The sequence below is a fragment of the Andrographis paniculata genome, unplaced genomic scaffold (assembly GCF_009805555.1).
Source record: "Andrographis paniculata isolate CXL003 unplaced genomic scaffold, ASM980555v1 Contig98END, whole genome shotgun sequence".
NCBI lineage: Eukaryota > Viridiplantae > Streptophyta > Magnoliopsida > Lamiales > Acanthaceae > Andrographis > Andrographis paniculata.
In genome coordinates this window covers 1,178,719-1,191,211 of record NW_026137637.1, presented here as the reverse complement: position 1 = coordinate 1,191,211, position 12,493 = coordinate 1,178,719, and the positions used below count along the sequence as shown (strand labels likewise).

At 31.9% G+C, this 12,493-nt stretch overlaps 1 protein-coding gene across 1 annotated transcript; it reads right to left on the bottom strand.

The window, feature by feature from the left end:
• Positions 1–2,475: 2,475 nt before the first annotated feature.
• LOC127243855 (uncharacterized) lies at positions 2,476–11,609 on the bottom strand. Its single transcript, XM_051264066.1, has 18 exons — positions 11,161–11,609; positions 10,356–10,425; positions 9,672–10,262; positions 9,417–9,590; positions 9,225–9,338; positions 8,960–9,018; positions 8,704–8,770; positions 8,511–8,562; positions 8,312–8,404; positions 7,643–7,726; positions 7,150–7,568; positions 6,593–6,654; positions 6,286–6,355; positions 5,770–5,850; positions 5,490–5,591; positions 4,460–4,584; positions 3,875–3,977; positions 2,476–2,864 (listed from the first exon to the last, which is right to left on the bottom strand). Exons 1-18 carry the CDS (start codon positions 11,226–11,228, stop codon positions 2,775–2,777), a joined length of 2,424 nt encoding a protein of 807 aa, XP_051120023.1. The 5' UTR covers positions 11,229–11,609; the 3' UTR covers positions 2,476–2,774.
• Positions 11,610–12,493: the final 884 nt, after the last annotated feature.

Genomic DNA, 12,493 nt, shown 5'->3' with positions numbered 1-12,493 from the left:
TTTTTTATTTTTTATATTATTCTAAAAATTATTTTTCATTCAAAACATCACATCAATATTTATTTATATCACATCAAACAACTATTACAATTTAAAATTTTTATTATTCAAATCTCAATTTAAAATCCAAATCCCAAAACAGACACACCCTTAGGATAACTTGGGTTCATTCCTTTTGGTATTTGGATTTTGAATTAAAATTTGAATAGTAAAAGGCAAAATATAGAGTTTGGTGCACAAAATGGAGATGAGTTGCTCCAATGCACTCCATATTTGGTGAAATGCTACCAAAAATGGTGTTGCAACGTAGCTACCGCTATTTTTGGTATTGTATTGTATTTTTTATTATTTTATTATTTTAAATTTTTGTATATAAATTCTTTTATTTCTTTTGAATTTTTTAATATTGTTTTAGAAAATTAATATTCCCTCCATCTCATATCTATATATCTATTTACTTTTTATACGAAGTTTTAAAAATATTAGTATTATATTGGGATAAAGTAGAAATAAAGGTAAAAAAAACTAAATTAACTCTATTAGTATTGTATGATATAAAAGTAATGACAGTTGTGTAATATATTGTAAATTGGAAGGATATTTGTAATGTTAGGTAGATAGTGCAATTACTAAAAAAAAGAAATTGATACTTAGTTATGGAACGGACCAAAATAGAAAAATTAATAGATTGTTAAGGGACGGAAAGAATAGTAAGTGTAAATATAAAAAATAGTTTAAAATAATATATAAAAAAATATTTTAAGTATATGTTTGGATTAAAAAATAGAGTTGTGGCTTGGAGTAAACATACGCAATTGTATTTTTCGAGTTAAAACTGCATAAAGAGAATTCCTAGTTAGAGATGGCCTAAAAATTTTGAATTGTAATAGTTGTATGATGTTATATAAATAGGTGTTGATGTGATATATTTTGAATGTAAAATTGATTTTTAGTATAATATAAAAAGTAAAATATAGATATTTGATTTAACTTTTTTTTGGGAGAAAAAATTTGATGAATAATAATTTTTTAGAAAAATCCCAAAAACAAACACAGATTATAAGTTGTAAGAATATCATTTACATTCTTTTTCATTCATTTTAATTTCTATTAATACTCTAAATTATTTTTGTACTTTTTCAATATTCATACTTCTTAATTTTGTGTCCAAAATAAACTAAAGTTACCGGACTAAAAAAGTATTACTCCCTCCGTCATCCAATTATGTGCTCATTTGACCGAGCAGAGGTTTTAAAAAAATAAATAAAAATTACTTTTTTGGATAAAAAAAAAAAGTGATATTTTGTTACTAAAAAAGGAAATGAAAATAAATTTAATGTTGAAAAAATAATACTTAGTGATAAAATCACATCACATTCTTCTTCTTTTTCTTATTTATTTATTTTTTTTAAATGATCGTAGACAATTACTTTTGACTACGACAAATCCCAACAGTGGACTGGAATGTTGAGAAAATAATACTTAGTGGTAAAATCACATAACATTCTTCCTTTCTTAAAAAAAAAATAAAAATGATTGTAGACAATTACTTTTGAGTGCGACAAATTTGATATGAAATAATTAGATTTGCATCGATGATTTTGATTTGATTATGTATACAAATCGACACAAACTTGATACGATAATAAACGAATTTTAACTCGAACTAGACACAATAATCTGATTATATTAATATTAATCTGTACATTTATTATATATTTATACTAATTTTAATTTAATACATTTTTTTTTTAGAAAAATATTAATTTAAATTGAGCGCAAAGTAAATAATATTTTGAGTAATTTCTAATACTTATTGCATATGTGTGTACAACTATTTTATTGACTTAATGACATTTAACTTTATTTTGGTTGATTATTTATTAATTTTAGTTTTAGAAAAATTTTAATGAATAAAGGAGTCAATTTCGTATTAATTGGGTTGAATTTGGTCAGACCGGGTTTATGTCGGATCATTTTAGACCTATTGCCAGTTCTACTTATCCCAACTTACACATATTTTTATATTTAAAATAATATATTAAAATTTTATTCTCTATATAAAATAACTAGCATGTGAAATTTTCAATTTTAAATAATTACAAAGTAACTATTTCATTAAATACTCTATTTTTTTACACAAATACCCTTACTTTACATCACATCATTATTTTTATACCAAAAAGTAAGAACAAAAATATCATTACACTACTTTTACCTACCCAATACTATTATTTTTTAATCTCCGTATAACATTTTAAATGATAGTAATAATCTTTTTTTTGATATTTTTAATGAAATTTTCATGAAGTAACCTACAAACAAACCGAGCAAACACTTCAAAACACAAGTAAACACAATATACAGGCTTTGTTCTTTCTATGTTTTTTTCTGGCATATTTTCCTAAAAATATTAATACACCACACAGATTCATTATTTTTATATTCGAGTCATCCATAAATGTAAGTATTATTCAACAAATTTTCTATATAATTAAGAAGTTGTATAAAATTCCAAAACACAATTAGAAACAAATCCTTACATCCTCAATAGCTATATAGCTAATAAAAGCTCATATGTATCTATGGACAAGAAAACACTTCTTCACATTTCCTAATTCATTTCACATTTCAATATGTGTCACCCAAAAACACAATAATGAATGAACCATTACATTACCTCATCTATATATTTGATGGCCACTATTTTCCAAAAACCTTGCATATTATTAGAGAACAAAAGCCTTTGCAAGTGTTGGGATCGACCCCAAACTTTATACTTTGTCAGTCGGATGGCCATTCGTCTCTTGCTTAAGGCTGGCATTATGTTCTCCGTTCGTCTCATCCGCATTTGCAGGCTTTCCCTGTCAAGTATAAGTATTTTTCATAAATTATTCGCACAATGCGAAGATAAAGAGGTCGGTAATGTTAGAGAGTGGAATAGGGGTGTTGTTACATTCAGATTTCGATAAACTGGCAAGTATTAATTTAAATTCAGATGTGGCCAAATAATATGGGATATCCCAAAGGCTTTGTTTGCACGGATATTTTTGGGAGTTTTTGTACTATTTATCGACTATAACATTTTCAAATATCTCGACTATTCTCTCAATGTTTTCCAAAACTTTCAAAACTTCTATCTTAATGGAAATTAAATGCCTTACAGATTGGGTACTCCTAAAATCATATACCAAAAACATGACTCGGCTATTTCACAGTCAAGAAAGTAGCAATATAAGAAGGAAGTTCGTCTAAGGTGCGCTGGTATTTGGTATAAAAAGGCTCCCAGAAATTTCCACTTATGTATCTTTTTCAAACATTCCAATTCATACTCGCAATAAAAGAAGTACAAGAGCGGTCTGGAAGAGCAACGGACAATCAGTTAAAATGAAAAATTAATGCAGAAGAGATAATGAGCTAAGGTGACCACACCGCTAGAGATGCATGTAGATTCCATTGTATAAAAACTCTTAATAACTTAGCTAAATTATGGATAATTAATTAATCGTACCTCGTGACTAAAAAAACAACAGAATCAGATAAAATATCCGTATGGTGATTTTGCCCGGTGATCAAACAAAGCCACAGCAGTACTCACCGATGAGGCAAAGAATTGGAATTCAAATGGCAAAATTTCGGAGGATATTACTGATGTAACCCAATACTCAACAAAATTTAAGATTACATCCAACTAGACTTCAAAATCATATGCCTTTGCAGGCAATCGTAGAATGTTCATATTTAATGATCTTTGGTAGTCACATTGGGATTTGACGAAAATTTATGGGAAATTTTAATGAACTATGGCATTAGATAACTATCACAGAAGAACAATATATAGATCAATTTTATACGACAGAAGTTTTTCACTGACCTTATTCTTGTCACGCCATCCTAATCCAAATGGTCTAGAGAGCAAACCAATCTTCCGCGTTGGAATTTCCTGTGAGGAATCCGGATTACTTTGTTGGGTGGATCTGTAAAGGACACAAGCAGAATCGCGAATGACTAGGAAGCTCGCTATATCATAAAATTTGATCAGTGTGTAATGTAGAAGAATACTGCACAGAATACCGAATGAATTAGTTCAAACTGAAATGGAATAATAAAAGATCTGTGTGCAAAAGTTCCAGTTTTGGCCCAAAAATGGTAGAATCGGAACTGAAGAATAGATCAGATCAGCAACAATCGAAAAAAAAAATGTAGATAAACATATAATATAAGTGTCACATATAAAATTATATTCATATGTAAAGGCCACAACCAAAATATATTGTATGAATTCTTCTATTATTATTACGATCATAATTTATGATAAATAAAACTAGGAATATTTATCATATAAAAGAAGTGTTGCAAAAGCAGAATATTCTATATAAGATTCAATTTTAAGACTATGGCCTAATCTGGATAGTGGATACGCCAACTCGAAAACATATATTAATATATATATATATACCGAGGAGAAGGCTGTGCTTTGCCATGTCCAGACTGGTACTGCAAGGTAGCCTCTAGCATGGACTCTGCCATGACAGCCCTCTTCTCCATGTCAGCCAGGGAAGCGGTTACTTCTTCATACCGTTCCTGTGTTAAGTTGGAACATGGCAAATGAAATCTATAGTAGGCAAAACTGAAACATATTAATCGTGTAAGAAAATTGAAGCATCAAACACCTTGCTAAATATATATTATGAAAAATTAATACCACTTAACTTTTGTATTAAAAAGTTTCACCTTCCTTATTCTTTTTCCATCAAATGTTGCAGGCAATAAAACAATACACAATATCTGAGGAAGGCACATAGAGCTAAAGCAAATGGCAAATAGGTTTCTAGCACGATTTGCATCAAATATTTTAATATGGTGATTCAAGGATCCGGAAAAATTAATAAGGTTTACACTGATTTATGTAGAAGTAACTATAGATGGCATAGTCATAATGGCGGGGATTCGGTCGGAATTCTTGCACTCAGATCAGGCAAATTTCAGATCAAAGGTTTCTGTTACCCAAACCCAACTCAAAATATCAGCTAGTTATATCACTTATATATAGATAGATATATCATATAGTAGATTAATATACAGTAGATATTTGTACAGTTCTATGATTATTAAATTAACGGTACTTCAAAAGACTTATAGTAACTCCTCATGATATTAATATTATTATGAGTGTTTAATTATAAAATTATAGAAATTCAACGTGGTTATTGTTTTTCATAACAGGTACCCAGATGCATAGTTCAGGTAGGGAAACCTACTTACCATGCAACAACTCAAATTTTCTAAAGTCTGGTTTCATTTACCCGGGCACCTTTGATATATATATCTATATATTCCAACTCATTTTCTAAAAATTTTGGGTCACTTGGGTACCTGAACCGACTTGCCTGGAAACCAACAACAGCATGTGGGCTAGTTCTAGGTTTCTCACATGGAAGCAAATGAAGATGTCATCACTTATTTAGGTTTAAATAAAAGAAGGAAACCTGAAGCACTTGAACAGTATGTCTATTTGCAGCAGCATCTTGTTCCGCACACAATCGAGCATCCTCTGTTACCTTCTGCTCTTGTTCTACCCTCATTAAGATCTGTAAGAGAAAACAAAGAGACAATTTCCATGATTGAAAACTAAAAAATGAATGAAGTCACAAGAGATTGTTACTACATTTACAGGAATATTTGCCTAGCATTTTCCCGTCAATGCTAAACTTTGCAATTATGCAATATCTGGAACGTAATTTTAACAGATTGTTACAGGAATATTACCTGAAGCATGGCATTTTCTTGCTCCTGCTTATCAGCAAGGGCTTGCTTAAGCTCCTCAACATTTCGCTCGAGCTGCTCAACCTAAAGCCACACACAATAAAAATATATGTGCTCGTCCATGAGACTTTATAATAAAAAAGTGAATAAAGCATTCAGCATATCTCAACTCGTCATTAACCATATGAAATTATGAACAAAACTGCATCTATGTTTTTGACACAAATTTTAAGAGAATCCTATACAGTGACATTCATAATGGCAGTAACTGCATTCTAAAGAGGAAAGATCTAGGAGAAAATTCGCATATTAGACTAGTTGTAGGTCAACCATTAAACGTTAAGCATATACAATCACAATGACAAGATTGAGAAGTTAGATCTTTAAAGGAAATCTCTAAAGTAAATTAATAATGGAAAAAGAACAAATAGCGAGTGCACCATTGCTCAAATTAATAATATTACAAAAGCACAACAGTTGAGTATACAAATCAAACAGTTAAATGAGTGTCTTAGATACCCTTGCACTTAATTGTCGCCGATTATCATGTTTAACCATCTCCATCAATGCTGTTTCAAGTTCCTCCGCTCTGTAGAAGAAAAATCGAAGCCGATAACTATGAATGAGGTATATCTACAATAGACTGTAGAAACATAAATGCTGTTGAGTTTTATATTTCAATAGCCTGAAAGTGAAACTATTTGAAAGAATGTAGAGGCACAAACTAGGAAAGTTGGAAATCTTGCTGCTAAATTCTACTACCAGAAGTAATTGCTAGCAGTAATCCACAAAAGATTTACTCAAAAACAATTATTAGAACACTGACCTTAGCTCAGATGATCTTTTATCATCAATCAGTTTGCAGAGCTCAACCTTAAGCCACACCACCTGAATGATACCGATGAGACAAAATTAAATGTTTGATAAGATAAGAACTTACTTTAATACACCAAAAAATATAAAGAACAAGCAATTTAGGCACACCCTATGAAATAGAAGTGCTGAACGTTTACTTTAGTTGACAGATATAAAAAATAAAAAAAAATAAAAAAGAACAATGATTTTAGTTTTAAGTTTTATAACAGTGTTCAATAAATTAATATCTGCTTATAAAGTCATCAAAAGATCAGAAAGATTATCAAAACTGGAGATATATTTTCGATGCTTTTCAAAGTCCACACATTATGATATTAAAATGGTGTTAAATTGAGGATTAAACTCAATAAGATAAACTAAAAATTCAAGGAAATTAACAAGAAGATAAAGGTCAAAAGCTCCAAGAAATTATAAATAGACTTAATTACAATAGGTGGAGGAAATCAAAGATAAGAAGTAAATAATAATTGGCACAGTGTGTAGGATTAAAAAGTATCTGATGGCTACCTGTTCTTCAAGATCTTTGGCAGAGTCAATCTCCGGAGTACCATTCATGCTCATATATAAACCATCATTATCAGATGACGAATCCACATGAGAGACATTGCCATTTGTCGGTGATTCTGTTTGTTCATGTTTAGCAGTTCCTATAATTGATAAATCAGGAGACTTTTTGAAACTATAAAACTTGGAAGCTAGACCATGGGAATCTTTCCAAGCTTTAGCTTCCATAGTTCTTTCTTTCAATGCTTCCCTGACCGGAGGTCGGTGCTTATTCCTTAGTTCTTCCAATTGTGATTCCTGAACATTTTGGAAACCCATGCAAGCAGTGAAGACAAGTTGACTGCTATCAAAGGTGGAACCAGCTAGCGATTGCAGCAGTGTGATTGCATCACCAGCATCCTTAGTTGTAACCAATGCAGGTCCTGTATGAAACTGAACCACATAAAAGTTTCATCCAACGTGTAAATATAATGCCAGATTTTGATTGATGCAGTACCATATAACTCCAAAAGAGCAAGTGCTGCCCGGAATAGCATTACACGACTCCCTTCAAAAAGAAGCACATCCCAGACCCTAAGAACTGAAAGCAGATTAAATTAATAAACTTTCTAAAGCTTTTTGGTTATGAAATATAATCCAACACCTTGTAAAAGAATAAGTGCACCGTAACTTCTAAAATGGCCAACTAGGGGGGGAAAAAAGTTCTACAGATACCACTCCTGTTCCAAGCTGAAGTCATCATTATTTCTAAATGAGTGACTACTTTTCTAGGTGCTAGCTCTAGCATAATTAATAAGTACAAGTTGCCCTACGGGTATAAACCTACAGTGGCGGCTGGATCATGCATCTTCAAGCTTGGGCTCAAATCATCTCATGTTCGAGTTTGAGTTTGAGTTTGAGCTTGAGAATGCTTGATTATACTCGATTGGGTACTTGCCAAGCAATTGATGTTGCGCATACCCGATATTAAAAACTAACATCAAACAAACTTGTACAAAATCTGACTCAACAAAATAATAACATCTAACAGAGGTCAAGCTTGAATGGCTTTGCCAGTAAACCAGCCCTACGGCCAACTTTATAAAATAAAATAAAATTACAATCTTAAAAGAATGAAACATGGCACTTAAATTAAGCATTGGCAGACCGATATTAAGAAACTGACCACTTTCCCATGGAAGCATATTCATATATATAGAGAGGAACCATGGCCCAGTCACCCATGCTACCTGTACTCCCAGGTAATCCAGATGGTTTACTGTGGCACAAGCAAAGCCAATGAAGAGCAAATAAATAATTGAGTGAAAGTGTCTTTTTAATGAGTGTATAAGGAAAAGACATGTGTAACTGTGTAAGGAACCAACCCAATTTAGGAAATCTTTCACGCACCAATTCCTCAAGAACAAGTTGGTCAACCTTCCAAGAGAAATTCAAAGACAAGAGATATTAGTAGTATCATGTCATTTTCCAAATATTACCCCGAAAAGGTAGAATAAATTGGATAATTTTGGTTTATACTTCTATAAGCAACGACGAGTAAGGAAATTCCAAGAATACCTGAGATTCTATCATTTCTTCTGTATAATATCCATCAAAATAGTCATCCAGAATGCCGACTAAAGTCCTGGAAAGAAATAATAATTTAGATTCTCTTTAGTCCAATAACTAAAAATAAGTTTTGAATGAGTAAGGAATTATTCATTTTTACCAGAAGGCAGAAGGTAGAGGCAACAATTATCACATTTTCATAAATTAGCTTGACACTATAAATTCGTAGAATAGGACAATCAGTATATAGGATAGCTTTACCCACCAAAATGCATTTTCCTCTGGCATGAGGAGCAACAACAAGCCCGCAAAGAAATTCATGGCCTGTATCAATGAGAAGATTAATTTATTTATCACAAGAGAACTTAGCAAACAGAAAAAATTTATCCCATAAGAATAATTGTAGGCGAAGACACATGAAATAACTTTAACAGAGATATGAAGCTACAAGGCATATTGAAAGTGGCTGAACAGTCAAGCCTTAAGACAGCAATTAATGTGGAAAGAATCTCTCTTCAAACTAAAAGTACCTGGCAATAGCCAACGGAAGGATTATGGCGAGCATAAGCAGTAAGTATACGTCTCAAGGCATTTCTACCATCTTCATCCAAAGCAGGATGGCCGGGAAAAGTACGGGGCAAATCCTTTTAGAAGAAACAAATTAGGAATTTCTCAAATTATATATCCACAAAAGTTACATAGTTAACTAAAGAATGAAAAACCTTCTCAATCTGGATTTTCCATTTTTCAGGAACACCCACAGACTCATGATTTTCCTCTTGACTATTGTCATCCAGTGCCCTTGTTTTATTTTCTAACTTACTTTCCGGAGCAAGCAAATTGTCATAGTACTTCTCCACACGTCGAACTCTAGCACCAACAAAGGCTTGCCATAGCTGTAATATCATGAGACTAACATAAATGGTACGCACAAAAATAATATGAGCCAATACTAAATGCAATGATATTTAATATACCTCGCCCCTTAATGCCATGGGAACCCCATCACGAACAAGACATTCCAGTTCATCTTTCAAGGGAGGTAGAGATTCTGGATTAGTAGCATCGACCGCCATTCTTGTATCTATAGCAGGGGCGCCATCTGCTGATGGAATGTCATGAGGGGAATCTGATTCTGATCTCTCCAAATCATAGAATTCTTCATCAGAGTCTTCATCAGATGCCCCTTTTCCAGGTCTAGCCTCTTCAATTGGAGAGAGTGACTTTTTCATATCACCACCGGTCCCATTTAGAACAGGGTTAGCCTTTTTTTTAACACGGGAACTCATCATATCCTCTATTCTACAAAGAGATGGTCTAATATCCTTCCACATTTGGGCTTGTTGAATATTGGCTTCTGCACTATTCCTTTCACTCCAGTTCTTGGGATTCTTCTTACTAAAATCTTCAGCTTCAGAACCTTTCTTGTTGTTATGATTTCCAGGTGCTGATTCAATATTTGACTTAACATTATTATTATTTGACGATTCGAACCCATCCAATTGAGCAGATCCACATTGCCTTTCCAAGAAGTCCTTCCACCTATCAGATCTCTCCTCCTCTTCTTCCTAAAAGCACATCAGATACAAGTCACGTATACTGTTGTTAACTACAAACTTAAAACAAGAAATAGCCATTCTTTTCCACAATCTTTTCAGAACCTTGTATATATTTGCATATTCTCGGTATCTTTGCAGGTGCTGAGGTCTCACTGCAAACCCATAAGCATCCCTGGTCGTGCAAGCTCAAGTATCAAATACAGAACTCCAGGGCATTTGATGCAAAATTAACATTTTCCCTTATTTACATAATTATAAAAATAAAAAATAAAAAAATTCAATAATTATTCAATTCACTATACCCTATTCAAGTCCAAATTCAAATCAAATGTATACACATTGATTTAGCTCTGTGTTTTACACCTTAAAACTAACCACAAATCATATAATAGCCAATCATATAATTCTATAATACATTCCAAAAAACACTCCAAAAAATCGCACAAGAAACAATACTTAAAACACCTAATCCACCTAACATGACATAAAATTAACATTTTCTCTTCAAACAAATATTATAAATTCAACATTTCAATTATCATAAGCTTAGTTCTACCTCAACTTCTTCATACTCATGACTAAATTAACCTATCATGTATAAGTTAATAATAATTCACCATTTTTTACTGTTCAAATCCACAAGAACCTGTGATATGGCGCACGCTGTATACACTTCAAATATCCATCCATCCATACATATATATATATATATATATCCAAACTAGTGTTTTCTTCTTGCTATCAAAACAGTCTCTTTCAGACTGTTAGCAGAACCCTACGATCATCAACCAATCCACAAACACATAAAACCGACTTCAAAACCCCTCGTTGATGGCGACGGTCAAATCTAAGTATCAAAATATAGCAAATGCAAAAAATCATAGAACTATCATACGGAATGCCAAACCTCTTATGATCCACAGAAACTACAGACGCCGGATTCAGGACCTCCGCGGCAGCCCCTTTGGCCTCCATTTCGAATCCAACGAAACAGCAAAAGTATAATCAACTAAAAGATGTTTTACCAAACCAGAACGAGCTGGATTCATCCATCGACAGCCTTCCCGCCGGTTCCCTCTTCGATAGACCCCAAAAGCCAAAACCGTTGGAATCGATTTCTGAGCGGCCAGTCAAAGTCGGAAACTACTCAGGCACAGTCGTGGGCAGTCCACGGCAGCAGCTGGGGATGGATGGATGGAACCATGCTTGCCATGGGAAGTGGGAGTGAAATCCGGCGAAATCGAAGCGCAGAGAGGTTGTGGGTAGACGTCGTGAGAGAGAGAAAGAGATCTGAGTTGAATAACGAGCGAACTTTGCCTCCCCCACAGTGTTTCACATTTGAAAGTTTGTAGGAAACACTACACGGCCTATTTAAGGCACCAATTTTGGCTTTGATTTTGCTCACTATTATATGCTCCCTCGGTCCAAACTGACATTTGCCAATTTGTAGTGGATTAAGAAATAATATTCGTAAGCTGTGAGGGTACATAAAATTAAAAAATATTTATATATATATATTTTTTATTTTTTTTTAATTTATCATGATATAATAATTAATATTTAAATATCAATTCTTTAGAAAAAGAAAGTAAATGAAATATTCAGAGCCGGATAGAAGTAGTAGTATTTTATTATTTAGTGGAAGTGTGTAAGAGGTTTTGATATTTTTGCACTTGAACTTTATGAAAAAAAATTAATTGTATGTGTAATAGTATATTTATAATTTAGATAAAAGTTATAAGTATTTTTATATTAATGTATAAAAAATATATAATTTAAAATGAGACGGACAAAAATAACAAAGATGATACTAGAGTTAGACGAAAGGAGTACTACCATTTTGGAAGTAAGTGCTTTCGGAAATAAGCGCTTTCAATTGTCATTCTAATAGACGATACAAAATAGTTTTTTGCAAAAAGTTAAAAAAGTATAAATTAAAAAAAATCAAAAATCAAAAGGTTATTTCAAAAAATAAAAAAATTAAATATTTAATTAAAAATAATATATTTTATATTTTGGATACAATTTCTTATATCACGTATTAAAAATCAATCCATATTGCATACATTTTTTATTAACTTTACAACTATAACTTGTTGATTACTTTTTCCCACGAATTAGTTATCTTCAACAAAAATTAAAAAAATATAATTAAATATTATTTAAAAAATTTTAAAATTTTAAAATTTTAAATTTAACATAAATAATCTATAAATATATATATATTGATTTTTTAAAAT

Bases quoted from the DNA above. Each gene is read 5' to 3' on its own strand.
- LOC127243855 (XM_051264066.1), bottom strand. From the start codon at position 11,228: ATGGAGGCCAAAGGGGCTGCCGCGGAGGTCCTGAATCCGGCGTCTGTA. The intron at 9,339-9,416 runs GTTTTTCATTCT...TTCTTCTAAAAG, and splicing joins GGAAAATCCAGATTGAGAAG to GATTTGCCCCGTACTTTTCC. The intron at 4,585-5,489 runs GTTTCCTTCTTT...AACTTAACACAG, and splicing joins ATACTGTTCAAGTGCTTCAG to GAACGGTATGAAGAAGTAAC.